Raw genomic sequence first — 23,120 nt, 5'->3', positions numbered from 1 at the left:
AAATTTGACTTATCGCGCGTAAAAACATGATGTGATATTTAGGCCCTCTTGACAAAATGTACTGATAAGCAGGATGGGAGGAAGGGAATGTGGCTTTAATCGCCCGTTGTGCCTGCTGGCAATTGCTGAATCTCCTGAGCTATTTTCAGCCCTGCGGCTTTCTCAGGCTTACCCACCGGGGAGGGGGCAAAATTGGGTGTATGGATGCAAGGGGCTACGGTAGTCGTTCATGAGTGAAATTGAGACATATGTGGGAGAGTCCTTTTTCTTTTTCTTTCTTTCATCCTTTTGCTCTCATTTTCTTTTCCTCCTTCTCTCCAGAAGCTCCTGCAGATTTTATTACTTCACAATTCAACTGCACAACTTAAGCAATGCCGCTTTCTGACATAGAGGTAATAAAGCTGCCCAGAGCCATTGGATAGAAGATGGACGGCAAATAAAAAAGAAAGAAAGAAAGAAAGAAGGGTGGATGGAAGGAAGGAAGGAAAGAAAGAAAAAAAGAAAGAAGGGAAGAAAGAAAGAAAGAAAGAAAGAGAAAGAAAGAAAGAAAGAAAGAAAGAAAAAGAAGGAAGGAAAGGAAAGAAAGAAAGAAAGAAAGAAAGAAAGAAAGAAAGAAAGAAAGAGGAAGAGAGAGAAAGAGGGAGGCAATCTTCAATCAAACATTTGCAACCCTCATCTTGACTTTTGGGATAGTCCTCCCTTGCTCTGGTGGAGAATTTCTTCCCATCCATGTTTTCCTACATTTCCTTAAAATTTGAAATAAATTGGGAAGCTTAATGTTTTATATCAAGCCCAGTCCAAAAATCAATAGCCAGTCAGAAATAAATCCCATTTGTGCATTTGTGCATGGAACAGTGCGGCTGCCGGGGCCTTAGACCGGGTTGCGCCTTTGCGGCCTCTCCTGCGGCAGCGATCCACCCAGGCCCCTTGGTTTTCTGAGGAGCTGAGGGTGATGAAGCGCCACAAGAGACGCCTAGAGAGCAGATGGAGATCTTCACGCTCTGAATCTGACCGAACACAGGTAAGAGCCTATTTACGGACCTACCTTGTGGCATTAAGAGTGGCCAAGCATCGATATTGTGCCGCTCTTATTGCGTCCGCAGACAACCGCCCTGCCGCCCTGTTCCGGGTGACCCGCTCCCTCCTTTCACAGAGGCCGCAGGAAGCCCCTTTGCAGGGTAGAGCAGAGGAATTTGGGGAATATCTGCAGGACAAAATTGCTCAGATCCGCAGCGAGTGGGTCCCCTGCAGTGGGCTAGGAGGCACGCCAGAGGCGAGTCTTGAGGGACCATCTTGGGAGGAGTTTGACTCTGTTACTGCCGAAGATATGGACAGGTTGCGTGGTCGACTGCGAGCCACCACATGTTTACTGGACCCGTGTCCCTCCTGGCTTGTACTGGCATCCTGGGGAGGTCACACGAGGCTGGCTCCAGGAGTTAGTCAACGCCTCCTTGAGAGAGGGGTTCTTGCCAGCCGTCTTAAAAGAGGCAGTGGTGAGGCCCCTACTCAAGAAGCCTTCCCTGGATCCAGCTATATTAGCTAACTACCATCCTGTCTCCAACCTTTGCTTCTTGGCAAAGGTTGTAGAGAGTGTGGTGGCACAACAGTTCCCACGCCACTTGGATGAAATTGATTATCTAGACCCGCGCCAGTCCGGTTTCCGGCCCGGCCACAGCACGGAGACGGCTTTGGTCGCGTTGGTGGATGATCTCTGGAGGGCCAGAGATGGGGGTTGCTCCTCCATCCTGGTCCTATTAGATCTCTCGGCTGCTTTTGATACCATCGACCATGGTATCCTATTGCGCCGTCTAGAGGGGTTGGGGGTGAGGGGTACCATTTTGCGGTGGTTCTCCTCCTACCTCTCTGGCCAAGCACAATGTGTGCTGACGGGAGGGCAGAGGTCGACCCTGAGGCCACTCACTTGTGCCGCAGGGGTCGGTCCTCTCGCCTCTCCTGTTCAACACATATATGAAGCCGCTGAGTGAGATCATCCGCGGTTTTGGGGTTGAGTACCATCTGTACGCTGGCGATACTCAGCTGTACATATCTACCTCGAACCACCCCAACGAGGCCGTCGAAATGATGTCCCGGTGCCTGGAGGCCGTACGGGTCTGGATGGGCAGTAACAGACTCAAACTCAACCCCTCCAAGACAGAGTGGCTGTGGTTACCGGCGCCCCGGTTCAACCAGTGTGTTCCATCACTGGCCATCGGGGGGCGAACAGCTGGCCCCCGTGGAGCGGGCGCGCAATTTGGGCATCCTCCTGGATGCCCGGCTGTCAATGGATGACCATGTGACGGCCGTGGCAAGGGGGGCATTCCACCAGGTTCGCTTGATGCGCCAATTGTGCCCCCTATTGGACCGGGGCGCCCTGCGCACAGTCACCCATGCACTGGTGACGTCCCGACTGGACTATTGCAATGCTCTCTACATGGGGCTTCCCTTGAGGTGCACCCGAAGGCTGCAGTTGGTCCAGAACGCGGCCGCGCGGGCAATTATGGGAGGTACCAGATACTCCCATGTAACACCTCTCCTGCGCGGGCTGCACTGGCTACCTGTGGCTTTTCGGGTGCGTTTCAAGGTGTTGACTATCATCTTTAAAGCGCTCCATGGCACAGGACCTAGTTACTTGCGGGATCGCATCTGCCCCATACATCCCTGCGGCCGATTCGCTCTCACAGGGAGGGACTCCTCCGGGTGCCGTCCACTAGGCAGTGCCAGCGGGCGACGCCCAGGAGTAGGGCCTTCTCTGTGATGGGCCCGACCCTCTGGAATGACCTCCCCCCCGACATCAGAATAACGACCGATCTCCGCTCCTTCCGTAAGAAACTTAAGACCCACCTGTTTAACTTAGCTGGCCTGGCCTAACTGTAGCTTTTGTGTCCCTCTAGCCTATATTTGAAATTTTAAATGTTTAGGGATAGATTTTTTAGGTTGTTTTAATTTTTAACTATAACTGTACAGCCTATCATATAATTTGTTTTAATGGGAATTTATAATTATCTAAGTTTGTATATTGTTTTATTGTGGTCTGTACACCGCCCCAAGTCCCTTTGGGGAGAGGGGGCGGTCTATAAATTTAATAAATTAATTAAATTAAAAATTAATTAATCATTCAAAAGATACCATCAAAAGTCCAGGAAGGAAACAAGAGCATAGAACAGTTTCTCTCCAGCAACCCACCCCTCCCATCAGAAAAGCAGGATTCCCCCACCACCACCATTCATTCAAGTAGATTTCCAGCAACCCCGTGGGGGAGAGCTGAGAAAATACTTGTTGGCCGTTCCTCTACCTGAACACCTTCAACACGGCTCCGAAAGCCACTTTTAGAAGGCCAACTTGCTGTTGATTGGACTTTTCCTAGTTTTGTTTCAAAACAAGATGCCAGAGCTGCATCTTGTTGGGGTACTTTGTGTTCAGGAAGTTCTTTCTAAAGTAGCCAAGGAGAAGTCAGAATGGATTTAAAGCAGGGGTGTCCAAACTTGGCAACTTTAAGACTTGTGGACTTCAACTGCCAGAATTGATCCACTGCTCTGGGAGTTGAAGTCCACAAGTCTTAAAGTTGCCAAGTTTGGACACCCCTGCTTTAAAGGCTTTTAGCAATGCCACGCCATTTGTAGAAAGGACTTTCTTGCTGTTGGAGAAGAAAATGCTCATGGCAATAAGATTTTGTTGTTGTTGTTAGTTGTGAAGTCATGTCCGACCCATTGCGACCCCATGGACAACGCTGTCCATGGGGTTTTCATGGCAAAGATACTGGAGTGGGTTGCCATTCCCTTCTCCAGTGGATCACGTTTTGTCAGATAAGATAGAGTTTACCATATCCAACTCTTTGTTGTCTACCAAGGGCTGTTGTTGTCTGGGAAGCAAACAACAACCTTTGTTACAGAGGGAAAAAAAGGTTTGGAAACTCAGGAAGAAGAGAACAAGATGTTCCTAGTCATATGGCCGTGACGTTGGCTTGAAGGCAAGAATGTCGCACCAAGTTGTTTGAGTGTAGCTTGCATCACAGGAAAAAGGCAGCAGAAAATGTTGGGGGGGAAATGAAACCAATCCAAGTGGACATGAAGTTTCCTTAAACTTAGTTCCATACCCTAATATATAAAATAACCTATATCAACCAAGGATCTTTGGGGTTCGCCATCAAATGTAAGAAGGTGAAGGGGTAGAATTCTAGAATCCTAGAACTGGAAGGGACCTTAGAGGTCTTCTAGTTCAAACCCCTGCACAGCAGAGGAAACTTTATTACCGTCCTGGGCAACTGGTTGTCCAATCTTTCTTGGACACCTCCAACAATGGATCGCCAACAGAAGGCATGTTCTTTCATTGATGAACTGTTCTTTCTGACACGGAATTCCAGATTGGATCTCTCTTTAATTAGCTTTTATCCCCTGCTTCTTCTCCTGCCCTCAAGTGCTTTGGAGAATTCAGTCGGCCCCCTATTCTTTGTGACTGCCCCTTAATTACTGGAAGACAGCCATCATGTCACCCTTCATGCTTCACTTTGTTAGGCTGGGCATACCTTATTCCCCCAAACATTCATTGTACAATTTGGAATAGAATTGTAGAATCAAGATAGAATCAAGATCACGTGAAGGGTTAATACCACTTTATAAGGCCTTGGTAAGGCCACACTTGGAATACTGCATTCAGTTTTGGTCACCGTGATTTTAAAAGGATGTGGAGACTCTAGAAAGAGTGCAGAGAAGAGCAACAAAGAGGATATGGGGACTGGAGGCTAAAACATACGAAGAACGGTTGCAGGAACTGGGTATGTCTAGTTTGATGAAAAGAAGGACTAGGGAGACATGATAGCAATGTCTCAGGGGTTGCCCCAAAGAAGAGGGAGTGAAACTATTCTCCAAAGCACCTGAGGGTAGAACAAGTAGCAATGGGTGGAAACTAATCAAGGAGAGAAGCAATTTAGAACTGAGGAGAACCTTCCTGACAATTAATCAGTGGAACAGAAGCTGCCTCCAGAAGTTGTGAATGCCCCAACACTGGAAGTCTTTAGGAAGATGCTGGATAGCCATTTATCTGAAACATTATAGGGTTTCCTGCCTAGGCAGGGGGTTGGACTAGAAGACCTCCAAGGTCCCTTCCAACTCTGTTATTCTATTCTATTCTATTCTATTCATCCCTCATACTCTTTATCACCGTTGTTGTTCTTCTCTGCACAATCTTTGTTTTTGGTCTTGAGACCAAAATGTGTTAGAACTGCCAGGCTACGGCATCCAAAATCCAAAGGAGCCTGGAAGCACCTTTTCCCGATGTTTACAGATTTTATAAAGAGGCAAATGCTTTTGGGAAGTGCAGCAATGAAATGAAATGGGTGAGTCGCAAAAAGTGGTTGCAGACTCCTGACGCGTTGCCTCTCTCGCTGTGGCATTTGCTATTTCCGAAAGAATGTCTCTCTCACACACACAAACACACACAGAGGCATACACAGACTCCTCTCCAGAAAATTAATCCCACGATCAATCACACATGGCAGGGATGGGTGAAGGTTAAGCCCAGGATTAGCCAAGCATTTCATCTCAAATCCCAGGTGCAATATTTACATTTCTCCTGTGTTTCTACTGCAGGTTTTAAACCCTGCTTTGCAGTGGGTGGTGACAGCTCAGGAAATGGGTTCCCACAATAAATCTCTTGCAAGCAGCGATTGAAAATACTCTAATCTCTGTCAAGATAAGGAGTTGCTACAGCAAAGGACAACATAAAGCTGGGAGGGATGGACGCTGGGAAGGCGAGATGGCTGACCACTCTGACCACTCTGAGCCTCTCTGACCACGCTGGGCCGTCCAGAGATGACCCAGCATTTAGACCTTTTTTTCCTTTAACTCAACACACACTTTTCAACACCATCTTTGGCTCGCACCCTGCTTAACCTCATCAGCAGGCTGCCCAGTGACACTTCGGTTGGAAGTGAGAATGGAAAGATAGGGACGATTTGAAGCAGCCAGCAGGCTCTAGAGTGGCCTTCCCCTTGCCTTCCCCTGCCCGTGAGGCCTCTTCTCGCCCTCCCATAATTCACATGGGGGAAAGTCCCATTCATGAACAGCCATCATGCAAAACCATCTTCTAGGACAGGAGTGGCCCCACAAGAGGCAGATGAATCAAAAGCCCCCCAGAACCATCTGCATAAGGGACTGGCTTTGTCCTTCTCTTCTTTTGTCCTCTGCTCTTCTGACTGAAATTGGGATGCATTCCCAAGGTGTGGGGTTATGTGTGTGAGTGTGTATCTGTGTGTACCCTGTTTCCCTGAAAATAAGCCCTCCCCGGATAATAAGCCCAATGGGGCTTTAGAGTGCATGCGCTAAAATAAGCCCTCCCCCCAAATTAAGCCCTCCCCAAAAATATTGCAACACAGCATCAGCCATGAAGTGACCACGCTCGCCGCCTCCAGCACCTCAAAAATAATAAGACCTCCCTGAAAATAAGGCCAATTTAGCTTATTTGGGGTGTGTGTCTTATTTTCAGGGAAATGCAATGTGTGTGCGCTTGTGTGTGTGTATCCTTGGTCCATGTCTTTCTCAAATGTGTAAACCGTATGATGAGTGTTTGAGGGCGCTAGGTATGCCTAGTCTGTCAAAGAGGAGGGTTGGAGGGGACATGCTGGCTGCCTTCCAGCATTTGGCTCATTCTCCAAAGCTCTTGAGAGCAGGGCAAGAAGCAACAGGCGAAAGATCATTAAAAAGAGAGCCAACCCGGAAGGAAGGAGAAATTCCCCAACATTAAGAACAATTAATCCGTGGAATAGCTTGCCTCCAGAGGTGGTGGTTGGTCCCATCTCTGGAAGTTTCCTTGGACAACCATGTATTCAAGATGGCACAAGCACTCCTGTCTTGGGCAGAGGGGTGGACTAGAAGGCCTCCAAGCTCCCTTCCAATCCTGTGATTCTGTGATCTGCTGCGCTGGAGCGCAAACTGAATCTTGAGGCCAGTGTATGCTTATCTAGCTTCTGCCTTGCTTTAATCAGGCCCCTGTCACCTTCCCAGTTCCTGGCCAGTTCTTTGGTCATCACTAGGCATGAGACAACATCTCACCCTTCTTCTGTTGTCCTCTCTTGCTCTGGAGGTCCAATCCACAACATCAAGAGGACCAACTGCTCTGTCCCTCAAAAAGGTGGCACTTCTGGGCAGGGACTTGATAAAACAATCTACAACAATTTGGTTCTTGATTTTGATAAATCAGAAAGTTGGGTTTTCGCCATGAGAGCCGAAGAAGACACTTGGAAAGAGTGTAAATTAGAGCAGTCATTGTATTATGACTCAGAGTGGTTTTCCACCCAAAAGGAACCTGATACCCACTCCAGCACTAGGAGTACAATACAGCAATTGTACCAGCACCAGGTGGTACAATTAGGAAGATGAATGCCATGAAGCCTTTCTCTTACAGTGACAATTCTCCCCTCCGCTTCAAAACCTTTTGAAGCCAAAACAGTGGCCCGGGTCTGTTATGGGGCATAAACAGCCATCTGTCTGATGAAGCAACGGCAGGAAATGGTGCCAACAAAATCCCTGAGATGAATTCTAGCTGCGTCCTGTGGAACTTCATATGTTCTCTTAAGACTGGGAAGAGGAATGCCACAGATTCAGGTTAGGAGCCCAGAAGGTAATAATGACTCAAAATGCATCCCCCCCCCAGTTAGTCTGACCCTTCTAGTTCCAACAGCTAACTTTTCCTTCCTCTAGAAACAGGTAGTAGAGCATAAGCTGGCTACACGTGGATTCTTAAAAGCATTAGGTGACCACCAAGCCCAGCACAGAACATAGAACTTAAAATAATAGGTTGGAAGGGACCTTGGAGGTCTTCTGGTCCAACACTCTGCCCATGGCAGGAGAGCCTATGCCCGTCATGGCAAACCTATGGCACACGTGCCACAGGTGGCAACTGGAGCCATATTTGTTGGCACACAAGTCGTCAGCTCTAGCACGTATGCGCAGGCTGGCCAGCTGACTTTTGGCCTTCTGGAGGGCTGAGAGAAGCCGTTTTCGATTCATTTCCAAACTTCCGGTTGGCCCATTGGGCCCGTTTTACACCCTCCCCAGGCTCCCGAGCCTTCCTTGAGCCTGGGGAGGGCAAAAATGGCCTCCCCGGCCCCCAGAGGAAATACCAAGCTCAGCTTGGAGGCGAGCAGTGCGGTGCGCGTGGGGGGAGCATGGTGTGTGTGTGCACACATACGTATGTGGGGGCAAGCTTAGCATTATGGGTGCCGGCATAATAGCACACGCGCCCTGGCATTTTTGGCACCCAACAACCAAACGTTTCGCCATCACTGTCCTATCCCATTCCAGACAAATGGCTGCCCAGTCTCTCCTTAAAAACCTCCAGTGCGGGAGCACCCAGAGCTCCAGGAGACAAGCCGTTCCACTGATTAATTGTTCTCCATAATAACGGATGTGAAGTTCCAGATTGAAGCTAATAGGCACTGTCAACACGATGGAGCTTGGACTAAGAGGGGCACATGGGAACCAGCCAGTTGCTTGGTAAATCTAAAGTTGTCAGGATCAAGCATTCTTTCAAGCAAGATTTAACATTCTTCCATCTGCACTTCTTCAAGGCAGATATGCGGTAGCCGAATCCCTGTAACTGAGTGCATTTGTCCAAGTGGTGATGAGTTTGAAACTGTCTCACACACCTATTACTACGTTGTAAATTTTACAGACACATCCATCTACCTTGTATCCCTAATAAATTCCCTGGGAGGCAGATAAATTTTACATGAACATTCTCCTCCAGGATCTAAAGCCATTTGACTAAGTGTAAAGGAACTGTATTTTGTGTGGCTGCAATGAAAACAAGCTATAATTGCTGAAAGACACACCATATTTACCTTCATTTTAAAATATGACTTGGTCTGATGCATTTAACTATACGCTGCAGGAGAAATATAGGTTTTATTTTTATTTTGTACCTATTAACGTTTTAGACTGAGAAACAAACTGCATTAACATAGTAATAGAGAAATGAATGTTATATTCTGTGATTTATTTTGCTAGCTGGTGATTTATGGTGTTTGTTTGCTTCGCTCTGTTTTTGTTTGTTTTGGCCATTTAAATTTTGCTGGTCCTCGATCGAATAAATATTATTGATTGATTGATTGATTGATTGATTGACATCTAACTGACTGTATCTTGGTATGGTAGATTTCTCCATAGAGAAATAGGATATAAGATAATATATCCAGAAACATCTGGAGCAGAGGAGAGGTTGAGAGGGTCACCACAGCAGCTATTCCGAAGGACTAAGGCTCACCTTAATGGGGAGGATTGTGATAGATCCTTCCATAAGTTTTCTGTTGGAGACTTATGCAGCAATTGTGACCAAAATTGGCTTCAAGATACAGTCAGAAATCTTGCCAGAACTCAATGTATGTTTGAAAATGGGATGTTTCCAGCCAATCTAGGAGATGGGGGCAAATTCACCAGCTCTTAGTTTTTGCTATATGAAAAGAAATACACACTCTCTATATTCATTTGAGGCTTGAAGGTGATTGTATGCTGGATGCCACTGTATTTTGCATTACACCGAGAGATGGAAAAACAAATCAATATATTTACAAAGACAATGAAAAAGGAAGCCCACTGAAACTGGGGGATGATATTAGCATCAAAACAGTTCCATATACAAGATTACCCAAGTGTGTTTGGTAAACATACAAGCACAAAAATAAAACATTTTGTATTCTACATTATATTTACAAGGACGACAGTCAATAAATAGATCAATAAATAATGGCTTCCGGGACGAAGATGAGGTGGATTTCAGCAAGTCCCAAGTGCTTTGCATGAGAATTCTCCTGAAGGGCCCATGTTGGTGTTCTCTAAACCCAACTTCTCTCTCTCTCCTTCTCTCTCTCTCTCTCCTTAAAAGTAGAAAGCAGTGGTGGGGTGTAGTACAGTAAACCTACGAAGGGCTGGAGACACAACGTCAATTACACTTTCCAAAGAATCTGACCGATTTGCAGCTCAGTATAAATAAAGCACCACCAGCCCTATCGTTTCCCAACTCCCAACACCTTCTTATCACAAAGATTTGCCCGAGAGGAGTGGTGGAAACTTGACATGTGACCTCTGCCGTACGCATGGAGAACTGTCTTGTGAATTGACAGCTCCCTGTAAGGAGGAGCCCCTGTCTGCCCGAAGGGCCTTGAAATTTCAGCACAGAAGAACCCTCCCCGTCCTCCAAATTTTAACAGCGATGAAAAGGACAATCAGCCAGGCTCTGAGTTGCATGAGGACATTGATAGAAGGGAGGAGTTGGGTTCGTATCGTGCGCACCCCAATCCAAATGGCGTGTCCAAAGTAATTCTGTGCAAATGCTTTGAGGGATGTTTTGATTCTGCTATCTGAAGGGCTCCACTAAACTGAACAATCCTGAGAGGGATGAGGGAATAGCAGAGAACTTTCCAGAAAGAGAATTTGGAAAGCTGAAGTTTTCTAAGCAACATCAACCGCTAGGCCAGTCTTCTTTTCTGAGTAAGCAAGGAAACATGGGAAATGTTATGGTTTAGAGTCACACAATGTTTTGCTTTTGGCTTGGTGGGTTGCATGAACCCAGCCAATTGGGGTTTATTCAATAAACCATGGTTAATGAAACCAGGCTTACTGATGTGTGTGTGTGAACCCCATGCGTCACAGCTTAAGAAAGTTTTCTTGAACTTCTTCTCCCAGGAAAAGTCCAAGGGGAGTATTTGACGGCCCCTCTGTTGGAAAGCAAAGCTACTGGCTGGGGGTCTCAGGGCCAAGGGTTGTCACTAAGAAGGGCAAAGGGCTTCCTTCCAGGACTGGTTTCCTCTCCAAGGGACAGTAGAATTGAACTGGTAGCATGATCGTACTAGGCAGTGGAGAGAGAAATCAAAAAATGCTGGAGAGTTCCTGGAGGTAATTCAGTAAAGCCAATTCATATTTTCCCCCAGAGGTGTGATTTAAAAAAGGCAACTTTGGGACTTTTGCTATGTTTTCTGACAACTGTTGGCTCAGTTGCAGCGTCCGGAAATTGGAAGGGGAAATCCAGAACAGGATTGCATAAGTGGTGAAATGTCTGGGATGAACAACTGGAGAGGAAGTTCTGTGATGTTGTGGGAGCTCTAGATGAAGCTAAGGAGATGCCTCTGCTTGCTGCTGTTTAGGAGGTCAGCTGGTGTCCTCCCATCCCCATCCCCCCCTTTGCTCCGAGCCATCGTCCCTAAACCATTGCCTGTCTCCAAGGTCCCTTCCCCTTGTCCAAGGAGTTGACTGCATCTCAAAACTGTTCAGATGGAAACATGAAATCCCACCAAAGCCGAAACACCATGCAAGAACCCCATCTCCTGCAACTATCTGCAGCCACATTCCGAGACGGACATGCCCTCGTAGTTTTGCTTGAAGGTGACGATTCCTTTGTCCAAGAAGAGCAAAGAAATGGGGTCCAGCTTGGTTGGGACGCAACAGGCAGGGGAAGCTTTCTGGGGGTCATTCAAGTGGACTGACGTCTGGACCATGGCATGGGTGGTCGACTGGCTGCCCTCCAGAGGGAAGCTGCAGGCTCCCTTGCACTGGTAGGCATCGTAGCCAGCGGGCGCAATGATCCAAGAGTCCCAGCCAATCTCCTTGAAATCCACATAGAGAGAGGTCTTTTTGCAGCTGCTTCCCTTGGCGTTCCTCCGGATCCTGGAGGTCGAGTCATAGATGATGTTGGAGCTGATCTGAAGCAGATTGTTGGGGCTGCTGGAGAAGTCTTGCAGCTCTAAATCCGGCCACTCCTGCATCTGCTCGTGCTCCATCATCTCCTTCAGCTCATGCTTCTCCTCTTTCTTGGCGTGGCTGTGATCGTCTGAAAACACAATCAACAACGGCTTGTGTTTGGGTTCCAAATTGATGTCTACTCCTCGGTGTCTTCCTGGGTTGGGGTTCTCTGCCCCTAGGTACTCCACCTGAACCTCCAGTTGGTGAGTGCTTGAGTCAGAGTGGTGCCACTTCCTGATGGCTTCTGTCACCTCAAAGGTCTTCCATTCATTGTCGGTGCTGTAAATAAACCTGGAGGCCATCACTCTCAGCTTCCTCTCCTCTCCCTCTTTTCCTCCTCCGTGTTCATCCTCCAGCACTTCAAAGACGGTGACCTTCCGGTCGAGGTTCCCGTAGAGCGGTCTGTCCTCCGCCAGGGTGTAGAGCCTCAGCTCCGCCATGGTTATCTTCTCGTGGTGAGGGATGGAGACATTGAAAAGGAGAGGGTACCTCCGCATTCCATTCAGGCGTATGGGCCGGGAACTATGCTCTGCAAATGGTTTTTAAAAATCACATTATATTTCACATTGATACAAGATAGATGGGCACCAGCGGTGAAATTCAATTTTTTTTACTACCAGTTCTGTGGGCGGGGCTTGGTGGGTGTGACATGGCTTGATGGGCGTGGCTTGGTGGCGTGGCAGGGGAAGGATACTGCAAAATCCCCATTTCCTCCCATTCAGCTGGGACTCGGGAGGCAGGGAATAGATGGGGGCAGGGCCAGCCAGAGTGGTATTTGCCTATTAAACTACTCAAAATTTCTGCTACCGGTTCTCCATCACCTGTCAGAACTTGCTGAATTTCACCCCTGATGGCATCCAGTAAAGAACTGTCACTATTGCACAATACACTTCAACCTGACTAAATCTAGTTTTCAGTTGACATTGAGAGGCAGTGCTAGCTTTGAAACCAGGAGACTGTGAGTTCCAACCCCCTTGCCCGCCCCCCAGGAATGAGAGTTGGCCAAGTGACTTTGGATCAGTCCCTTTCTCTTGGACAAACCCACCTCACAGGGTTGTTGTGGAAAATAGGGGAAGGAAGGAAGGCATGTTCATTGCCTTGAGGTATATATGGAAAAACAGGAGGATAAAAATCTGGATGTTGCAGTTTGGAGAAAGATAAATTGGTTTTCTGCAACTAAGCTGCTAAGTAGCCCCAGGAAAACGTTAAATTGGAGAGAGAAAAATGTGGAAGAGATATCACTTTTGAAACAAAAACAGTGCCCTAACTGTTGGCAATGGAGGGGAGTAAAAAAAAAGAGGCAGACAAATCTATTAATCAAGGGAAGGTTTTGTGACAAAATGGCAGGCTGAGAGATATTGCAGAGATATTCAAACATGGTGAACTTCGCTCTTGCACCCTGATGAGGTCCCTTTGGGAGCATTGGGTTTATAATTTCATGGCCTTTACCAGATGAAGTTCTAATTTTTTGCAGGTAGCTGCAATAGAGTGCGTTGTCATAGAAAACATATTCATAATTACTGTAGCCCAGAGACCATGAAGAAGGCTGATTGTAAGGAGCAGCAGAAATCCAGCAGTAGTCTGCAATCCATGGACATCTACACTATAACCTAGTTGGAAGATGTGCCAAGTTCTTGGCTTTTTGAAAACCACAATTATATGCCTTTATCCTATGATCCATGAACATGAGTATCAGCAGCAACTATCTGTAGTAAGGAACAAGTGTTTTGCAGTAAGGCACCTTAACGCTGACACGCTCAAGCGCTCTGACTTAAGTAAATCTTGGATTGAGCTGTTAATTTTTTTTGCAAAAATCATTTTCTGCAAGCCAAAAATATATAGCTATCTGTATAATACGAGATGGCCATGTGCTATCAAACTGGTGTTTATAAGAACTCTTTTGTTATTACAAAACGGCAAAGAAAAGAAAGGTTTTGGTTTCTTCAAATGAACACATTTGAGATCAATGCATTTGGCTGATTTTTAAATCAGTTTGGTTTCTATTTTATACCTTCTGCTCATTCTGAATCCTTCTCTTTAGAATAGATAGACTTTAAAACAACCAATTTTTAAAAGTTGTGCGCCTGCAAAATCCTTCTGCAGCCGTGTCAAAAACAAAAGCGAAAAATTGCAGAGCTTGAAATGTGTGTCTTGAAAAGTCCTTGCTTGAGAATTAACTTGACACCCTTTTGAAAAAAGAAGGTGGAATTCTACATCTGTAGGACAACGCCTGAGACTGTACAATGACAGCATCTTTAAGGATTTCATCCGATGCTCAAAACTTACACAAAACACCCAAATTCTGGCTAAATGTAGCCCAGCCAATCTGAGGACTCCTATACAGCACTTAGCCTGCAGCGTAAACGTCAACTAGCAGGGAGGTTAGATGTGCCCCATTAAGCAGTAAGTAAAACAACTCAACACTAGGCCAGCTGGGTCTCTTAGCTAATATCTTTTCTTTCCAACTTGCTCTCTGCTCCATTAAAACAATAATCTTCTTTCCTCTAGTTACAACTGTAATCTAACAAGTAAGAGCCGGTGAGATCATTGGCTACTCATCCCACTTGGTGGCGCCTCCTGAAGTTCTGAAGGAAAATTCAAGAACTCACCTTCGTTTTTGAAGCTTCTAACAATATTGGCGGATGGCAACAAGGTCTTGTCCCTGGCAAACCTATTGTAGAGCTCTAGCATGTATTCTGGAGTGTCCACTTTGGCTTCCTCCTGGAGGGGGATCCCCGAGAGGTTAAGTGCCCTCAGGAGCTCGTTTTGCAGATTCTGAAGCAGGGCGTCCTGCTCGTCAAAGAAGGGTACCTCTTCCTCCATAAGAGGTACATCTAAGCTGGTTATGGGGCTCCCATCTGCAAGGTGGGCCAGAAGAGAGACGGTGGCCCAAATCTGGAAGGCTACAGACTCCATGACTTCCATCCAAAGGGTCCAAAGACTGTTCCACCAAGTTTGCTCGGGTGCGGTCTGTGGCTCTTTTATCCCCCCACGAGGGTTATATACGGCTTGTGTCGCTGAGGGTGGACAAGTTTGGAGCTTGTGATTAGCCTCTCTCCCATTCTAGTTCCCCACACCCCCTTCGTCCAGGTCTCAGTAATTGGACGTGGCCTGCTCTGTCTCCTATGGTAGCTTTCCTTCTCTTATCTCTTCTAGTGTAAGCTGTCCACCAGATTTCTGCCGCTATCTCACAGCCCCCTTTTCTCTTAATGAGCATTTTGTAAACATTCCACATTTAGATGCTCCAAAAGGGATGAACGGTTTTTTCCTCTTTGCAGAAGACCTGATTGTCCTTCCCCCATCCCACCCCACAACTACTTTTGGCCTAGCTGACCGCTTCATTTTATTTTATTTTTTAACTCTGACTCATTTGTTTGTTGCATTTGCAGCTAAATGTGTAAGGGATGATACCTCGGTGTCTTCTTCATCCTACACGTTTCTGATTTACGGGTGTGACCTCCTTAAAGAGCTGGGGGGGGGGAAGGAAGCGATTGAAGATAAAGATTTAAAACCTGTGATGATTTTGGGATGATGTGTGAGGGCTTCTTGCTTTAGAGAGCAGTTCCATGGTCAAAATAAAATTTGTCTATTGGGGTGAAACAGTTGCATGATAGTCTAAATTGCTCATGTCAGAATATATACGAATCTATCCATCTATCCTTCCATCCATTCGTTAGTTCATTTTCTTCTCTCTATTAAAATATGCCTAGTAATAGCCAAGGCTGGTATTTTTAAACATGTTATTAAAATATTCCAAATATTATACATATCACAAAAGGGAACATTTAATCATTGCACTAGGTTTGTACTATATGCAAGCAAACCATGATTAAGATGCATTAAAAATTTTATACGAGTTTAATTTTCCCCACGTAATGGCCCTACCAACAGTACATTGTCTTTCTTCAGACTAAGGTTGACTGCAGTTTGTGGTCAAAAAAGCCAGTAAGATTGTCTCAATGAGGAATTTATCTGGTTTTATTGGGTATTGGGTGTGATACAGACATTAACAAGGGGCAGAGCTTCATTTATTGATATAGAGCAATAACAGAAATTAAGTTAGAACAAAGGAAACCAAAAAGAAAGATAGAAAAAAACAGAAAAAGCTAAAAATGCAATGAGAAAAGGGAACTGAAAAAATAAAACAGAATCATAGGACTGGAAGGGACCCGTGGAGATCCTCCAGTCCAACCCTCTGCTTGAGCGACAGTCCTTATACCATCACTGTCACAATAAGCCTGATGCAGTGACTCTGGGTAGCGTACCATATAATAAAAGTAGAAAAAATACTACAAAGTGATTAAAGTTAGGAAATGTAAATATAAAGCTAATAGGCACCTCCATATTGATGAAGTACTTGGCTTATGCCAATAGCAAGAGCACTTAGACTTATATACCGCATCACAGTGCTTTACAGCCCTCTCTAAGCGGTTTATAGAGTCAGCCTATTGCCCCCCCTCAAACAATCTGGGTCCTCATTTTACCGATTTCGGAAGGATGGATGGCTGAGTCAAATGAGGTGGTCAGGATCGAACTGCTGACAGGGGGCAGAATTAGCCTGCAATGCTGCATTCTAATCATTGTGCACCATCAGAGGGAGGGAGGGAGGGAGGGAGGGAGGGAGGGAGGCAGGCAGGCAGGCAGGCAGGCAGGCAGGCAGGCAGGCAGGCAGGCAGGAAGGAAGGAAGGAAGGAAGGAAGGAAGGAAAGAAAGAAGGAAGGAAGGAAGGAAGAAAATAGTAATAGCACTTAGACGTACATATATACTGCTTCATAGTGTTTTACAGCCCTCTCTAAGCAGTTTGACTACGCATTTTACTGACCTCGGAAGGATGGAAGGCTGAGTCAAATGAGGTGGTCAGGATCGAACTGCTGACAGGGGACAGAATTAGCCTGCAATGCTGCATTCTAATCATTGTGCACCATCAGAGGGAGGGAGGGAGGGAGGGAGGGAGGCAGGCAGGCAGGCAGGCAGGCAGGCAGGCAGGCAGGCAGGCAGGAAGGAAGGAAGGAAGGAAGGAAGGAAGGAAGGAAGGAAGGAAGGAAAATATTAATAGCACTTAGACATATGTATATACTGCTTCACAGTGGTTTACAGCCCTCTCTAAGCAGTTTGACTACGCATTTTACTGACCTCGGAAGGATGGAAGGCTGAGTCAACCTTGAGCCGGTCAGGTTCAAACTCCTGGCAGTGGGCTGAGTCAGCCTCCAATTCTGCATACTAATGACTGGGAAACTATGGCTTAGAATGATGGATTCTCTAGTCTAACTGAATATTTGTATTCTCAATGGGAACACATTTCTCCTAATGGTATCTGCCGAACCCTCAAATGAAACCAGAAAATATTACTTTTTTAAAAATAGCCAGTTTCAGATGAGAATACAAGCATCTCGGGAGTTTTTGGTGCTGTCGTATGAGAAGACAAGGGCAAGATTAGCCAAATCTTGTGATATTTGGCAGTTTCATGTGATGTGAAACAAGAGACACACCAAACTTGCAACCCAACGCTGGACAGAGCTGTGTATGCTAATCGTAAGAGGAAGGTCTTTGTTGAGATATCAAGACGGCCACTTCTGGTCATACAACTGGGCTTCAGTTGTAAAAAAAAATGTGAAGAAGACAATAGAAGGAGGGACACAGTGTTTGTTGGCCTTGCTCTGTTGACATTCACCCATCCTTGCCTTTGAACCAGGAATGGTATGATGTGGTTTAAAATGCAGTCAACAAAATTGAGCAAATCCATCATATTTAGCTGCTTGATGAATGAGCTAACTGTTGAGGAGATAAAAACCGGCATGGACAGTGTGCTGGACATGCGATGGAATAAATATGTCGAAGAGTGGCTTGCCATGGGTTGTATCTCAATCCCATCCCTCCTCTCTCCTTTCATCTCCATAAATGGTTCACATTGTCCCTCTTCCCTTTGAAGCAAAGAAGTCATAGTGAAAAGGGATGTTACTCAAAAGGAAGCATGCAGAGTAGATCTGGTCCTGTCAATATTTCTTGTTCTTTGTCCTATGGAGCTGCAACCATTAGCTTGGTATAGATTGGGGTCTCCAACTTGATCAACTTTAAGCCTGGTGGACTTCAACTCCCAGCTGGCTGGGGAATTCTGGGAGTTGAAGGCCTCCAGACTTAAAGTTAACCAGGTTGAAGACCCCTGTCCTAAAGAGGCCATAGCTTCCCACCTTTTTATGACCTATGGACTTGGCCAGCTCAGGAATTCTGGGAGTTGAAGTCCTCCAGGCTTAATACGGTTGGAGAGCCCTGGTATAGATGATAATGTTTGGAGTGAGAAAACAAACGTTAGGAGAATTGTGGTGGTCAGAGGAAGAAGATGGGAGCTACCCGAAGGCTTTTCCTTCCTCCTCTGAACATGGATGGATAATCTGGGGACCATCATCTGCAGGGAATTTAAATTTAGACAGCAGCAGGGAGCCCAACCCCACGGGAATAAATTAGCTGACTGAGTGCAGCAGAAATGTGTCATTGAATGGCGCTTAATTTTTCTTTTGAGATTATTGAAAGTTTCTCAGGGTCAACGGAACAAAGAGATTGTTGCTTCTGAAAGAGGAGGAAATTCTTGCAAGACATTTCTGGAATTCTCCCACTTGTCAATCCCTTCTTTCGTTGCAAGTTTGGTATTCATTTGGGTGTCCGATAAGGAGGAAAGAGTCTCGCTCATGACATTGACATAAGCAAGATGGCTGGCCAAAATCTTTGCAGAAATATCTTACTTATTCTCCGCCTTCAGCTTGATGTTATTTCAAGTCATACATTCTTATCCTTCATGAACATTCCAGGGAAAAACTCTACATACTCTTAAGTGTTAGAATTTCCCAGATGCATCTGCTGCTTCAATCAGCTTCTCTCAACTTCACTTTGACTCACCTAGAATGATCAAAGGAAGTTGGGAGTCATCTAGTCCAATCCCTGCACAAGCAGGAGTGTCAATATCATTCCTGACAAATGGCTCTCCAATCTCTTCTAAAAGAACTCCAGTGATGGACCACCCATAACTTCTGAAGGCAAATCATTCCACTGATTAATTGTTCTCACTGCCAGGAATGTTCTCCTTAGTTCTAGGTTGCTTCTCTCCCTGATTAGTTTCCATCCGTTGTATCCTGTCTCACCTTCTGCTTCTTTGGTAAATTGTTAGCCCCCCCCCATATCTTTGTGACAGCCCCTCAAATCTTGGAGCATTGCTGTCATAGATCCCCTAGTCCTTCTTTTGACTAATCTAGACATACCCAAAACATAGACATACCCACACATTTCCTTATGGGTATGGAAGCATGGGCATGGTGGTGCTGAAATTCCCTGTTGGTTATATAATTGCATTGCACAACACCTCCTGAACTGCTAGTGTGGTGTTTCTCAACCTTGGCAGCTTTAAGATGGGTGAACTTCAACTCCCAGAATTCCCCAGTCAGCATTCGCAAACACGTGGCACAACACTTGCGAGCAACTGCATCAGGACAAGATTCAGCAGTCCACCTGCATTTAGAAGACAAAGGCCACTCTTTGGAAGACAGCAAAGTCCACATTCTGGACAGAGAGGACTGCTGGTTTTAAAGAGGGGTCAAAGAGGTCACACATGTCCAAATTGAATAGCCCTCTCTCTCAACAGAGGGGGAGGGGATATGACATCATCTATCTCCAGTCTCCGATACAGTCTTTTCAGCAATGCCAGGAAGGTTCCACACCCATTTGCCCTCTGATTCAGGTGACCTGGCCTGAGGGTTTAGACAGGGCTCAAAGGCTTTTACAGAGTTTCAGAGTGCTAATGGTCGGATGCCTGCAAAGAATATAAATCCTTCCATTCCCCACCATTCAACTCAAACCCAAGAAGCGTCTTGGATGAGAAGCAAAACATTTTCAAAGGAATCCCCCCCCCCAAATAAAAAGTCCAGTTGCCTTTTGAACAGTCCCTTTGGGACAACCACCACCCGGAAGGTTGAGAATCTCCATAGACCCATCCTTAAAGTTGCCAAAGTTAGGAAGCACTGCTAACTAAAGCTTCTGTGCAATAAACACCATTGCATCTGTGGTGGCGAAGTGGTTAGAGTGCAGTATAGCAAGTTAACTCACTGCTCACTGCCCAGGAGTTCGATCCTGAGCGGCTCCAGGTTGACTCAGTCTCCCGTCCTTCCCAGGTGGGTAGAATGAGGACCAGAGGTGGGTTGCTCCTGGTTCGGCCTGGATCAGGCAAACTGGTAGTAGTGGCAGCGAGAGGCTCTGCCCACCCACCCAGACGCCTCTGCGCATGTGCAGAAATGTTGCGCATGCATGTGCATGCACAAGCAAACTGGTAATTAAAAAATGGAAAGCGACCACTGATGAGGACCCAGATTCTTGGGGGCAAGATTCTGTGAACCGCTTACAGAGGACGGTAAAGCCCTGTGAAGTGGTATATAAGTCTAAGGGCTGTTGCGATCGGCAGAGGAATTAAGCCCCATTCTCTGTGCATTCTCCCGGCCTTTGCTGGCTGAAGCGCATGAGTGTGCAAGAGCCTTGCGCGTCAGTCCTTTTCCCAAGCCAGCCTGGCAGACCCAATTGCTCAAGAAGGTGCTGAAAGCCGCTTATCTCAGGAGTGCATGGAACAACCGCTCTCCCATCCCATCAGCAGGCTGTGGGTGCAAGAAGGCAGGCCTTATCTGCAGCAGCATGCTCTGGATTAGCTCTCCAAGTAATGCCCCCGGGGACATCAAGCGAAGAACCGGTTTCTGTCAAACACCTCCGAACATTCCCTGGGCAAACGTGACAGTCACCAATGTTTCCATTTAAAAAAACTGTACCTGTTCCCTGTTGGGACGTCAAGTAGGGCAGTGAAATATATTTAGCTGCTTTGTTTAATAGTAAAAGTTCTTCCTCAATGGGCAGAAGGGCAAAGCTGTCGTGCAGGGTGCACTTAAAGGGGCATAGAAGAATGGGGACTACAAAACCCCTGTCCTATTGTTCAGTAACGTGTGCCATCATTGAACTTGTAGAAGAGAATATTTGTAGCTCAGAGTTGTATTATGGGGGTCTTTTTGCTCTCTGAGATTGGTTGTTTCCTTGCAGACGTCCCGTTGCATCATTGCTTTAGCACTGATGATGTTACCTAGTTTGGTAAGGAAACGTCTGCAAGAAAACCATCAAGCTCAGAGAGCACCGAGGTACCTGCAATTGGACCTAACTGAACTAAGGAGGAATTTCCAACCATGAGAACAATTGTTCGGTTGCAATGGGGTATTTGCCTTTAGGTTTGCAAGAAAACATAAAGAATAACGTAGTTTGTAACAAGCCTCTGGCTGGGCCACTTGTTCTCTCGATGTTTTGGTCTGATCTGTTATATTGGCTTTTAATGAGTTACAGATAGTCCTATTTGTATAGGCAAATAGAGGGAATAAAAGACCCAAGGGACAAATATAGGAGGAAAACTAAAAAGAAAATAAGATTAAAGGATCGGAAGTGGGTAAGAGATGAAGGATAAGAAAAAATAGAATAAAATAATAATTTTATGACTATATTTCAATAATGTGTATTAATACCAGAATTATACAGATTGGATTATTATTTTAGCAGTGTGACAGATATCAGAATAATATTGTAATATAAATGAATATGAAGAATGGGAAAAATAGACTTTGAATGACTGTACTATTAAATATGTATAACAATATGAATAACAGTGGAACTTAGGGGGCGATTACGGATATATATACATACATACATACATACATACATACATACATGCATACATACATACATACATAAACATGTTTATCAGTAGTAGAATTATATGGATTGAAGAACTGGAAAGAGCATGAATAGAAATACCTTAAATGTACAAATGAGATATTGAAACTGTATAAAGAGATATTGAAAAATGGAAGAATGAAGAATGGAATGTTAATTTAACTATGGAAATATGAAAACAAAGAAGGTGGAAAACATGTCTTTGAATATTATAGCGATATGAAAGGGGGGGAAAGTCAAAATGGGGATAGAAAATAGAAGAAATGATAGTAATTATATATTAATATGTTAAGATATACAAAAGGACAGAAAGAAGGTTTAGAAAGGAAGGGTGATAATAAAAGACATGTATAAATAATATAAAACAATGGAAATGAAATGTAATATTTAGGAATAATAAGAGTATGTTTATGTGTACTGAAATGTATGTTACTCAGTTACCACCCCATTCACGCATTGATAGGTATAAAAAAAAAAAAAGATTGAAAATAAAAGATAGTCTTCAGTCTATGACCACAACTGACCCCAACATTTCTGTGGCTAAGCAAGACAGCGAAGTGAGTTTTGCCCCATTTTACACCCTTTCTTGCCACAGTTCTTAAGTGAATCACGGCAGTTGTTGCAATAACAACACAATTGTCAAGTGACTCACTCGTCTCCGTTGCTTGCCAGAAGGTCACAAAAGAGAATCAAATGACAAATGCTACGACGGTCATAAATACGAGCCAGTTGCCAAGGTTCTGAATTTTGATCATGTAACCGTAGGGATGCTGCAGTCATGAGTGTGAGAAACGGTCATAAGTCACTTTTTCGATGCCGTTCTAATTTCAAATGTCACTGAATGAATTGTTGTAAATTGAAAACTCCTTGTATTTTTCTTTTCCCTCTAAATCTGAGCCACACTGCATAGAAAAGAATCGTGGGAAGCTGAAGGGATAATTTATTTATTCCCAGCTACAAAAGAATTCAGTTCCTGGGCCACCATGAGAATCCTTTGCCATCTAGTGGTGAATTCCATTTGCACTGGCTTTTCATTTCTGATTAAATAAAGAGGAAGAGGTTTTGCATATTTATTTATTTATTGCATTTTTATACCGCCTCTCTCACTGAGGCCATGACTCTGGGCAGCGTACCATGTAATAAAAGTAGAAGGCATAATGCAAAGCGATTAAAATTAGGAAATTTAAATATAAAGCTAATAGGAACCTCCATAGCCCTCTCTAAGCGGTTTACAGAGTCAGCCTCTTGCCCCCAACAATCTGGGTCCTTGTTTACTTACCTCAGAAGGACGGAAGGCTGAGTTAACCTTGAGCCAGTCAAGACCTAACCACAATTGATGCTTTGGGTGGGAAGCTTTTCATTTTTAGCTGGGTTACTTAAGGGATACACCTGTTCAGGTGACACGTTCCTGTGTGGAATGGACCGTGAGGTGGGCAGGTTGTGAATTGGCAGCCAAGAGCCTTTGCAGGGGAAGCTTAACAGGGAGGACCCCCCAACTGGTGTGGTGTGTGAAGGTCTCCATCCAAATATGTCCTCTGATCAGATTTGTCAAGGGATTGCGCAGCCGGTGTCCAAATGGAGTCAGAGACATCGACACAAATTGGCAGTTTTATGTAAATAAATATGTTTTCAGGAGTCAAACAGGAGCAT

General features: G+C 45.3%; 2 protein-coding genes across 2 annotated transcripts in view; one reads left to right on the top strand and one right to left on the bottom strand.

Annotated features, from left to right (window-relative positions):
• The window catches only part of LOC309396157 (surfactant protein C-like), a 353,221-nt gene that overhangs the window by 300,491 nt on the left and 29,610 nt on the right, over positions 1-23,120 (top strand). The gene's annotated exons all lie outside the window — the stretch shown is intronic.
• Positions 9,492-14,807, bottom strand: BMP10 (bone morphogenetic protein 10). The gene is made up of 2 exons (XM_081960650.1): positions 14,339-14,807; positions 9,492-12,258 (listed from the first exon to the last, which is right to left on the bottom strand). The coding sequence occupies exons 1-2, from the start codon at positions 14,652-14,654 to the stop codon at positions 11,321-11,323; spliced, it is 1,254 nt and encodes a 417-aa protein (XP_081816776.1). The 5' UTR covers positions 14,655-14,807; the 3' UTR covers positions 9,492-11,320.

This window comes from Natrix helvetica (assembly GCF_964273705.1).
Source record: "Natrix helvetica genome assembly, chromosome: 8".
Classification (NCBI taxonomy): Eukaryota; Metazoa; Chordata; class Lepidosauria; order Squamata; family Natricidae; genus Natrix; species Natrix helvetica.
This window is presented reverse-complemented; position numbering and strand designations above follow the sequence as displayed.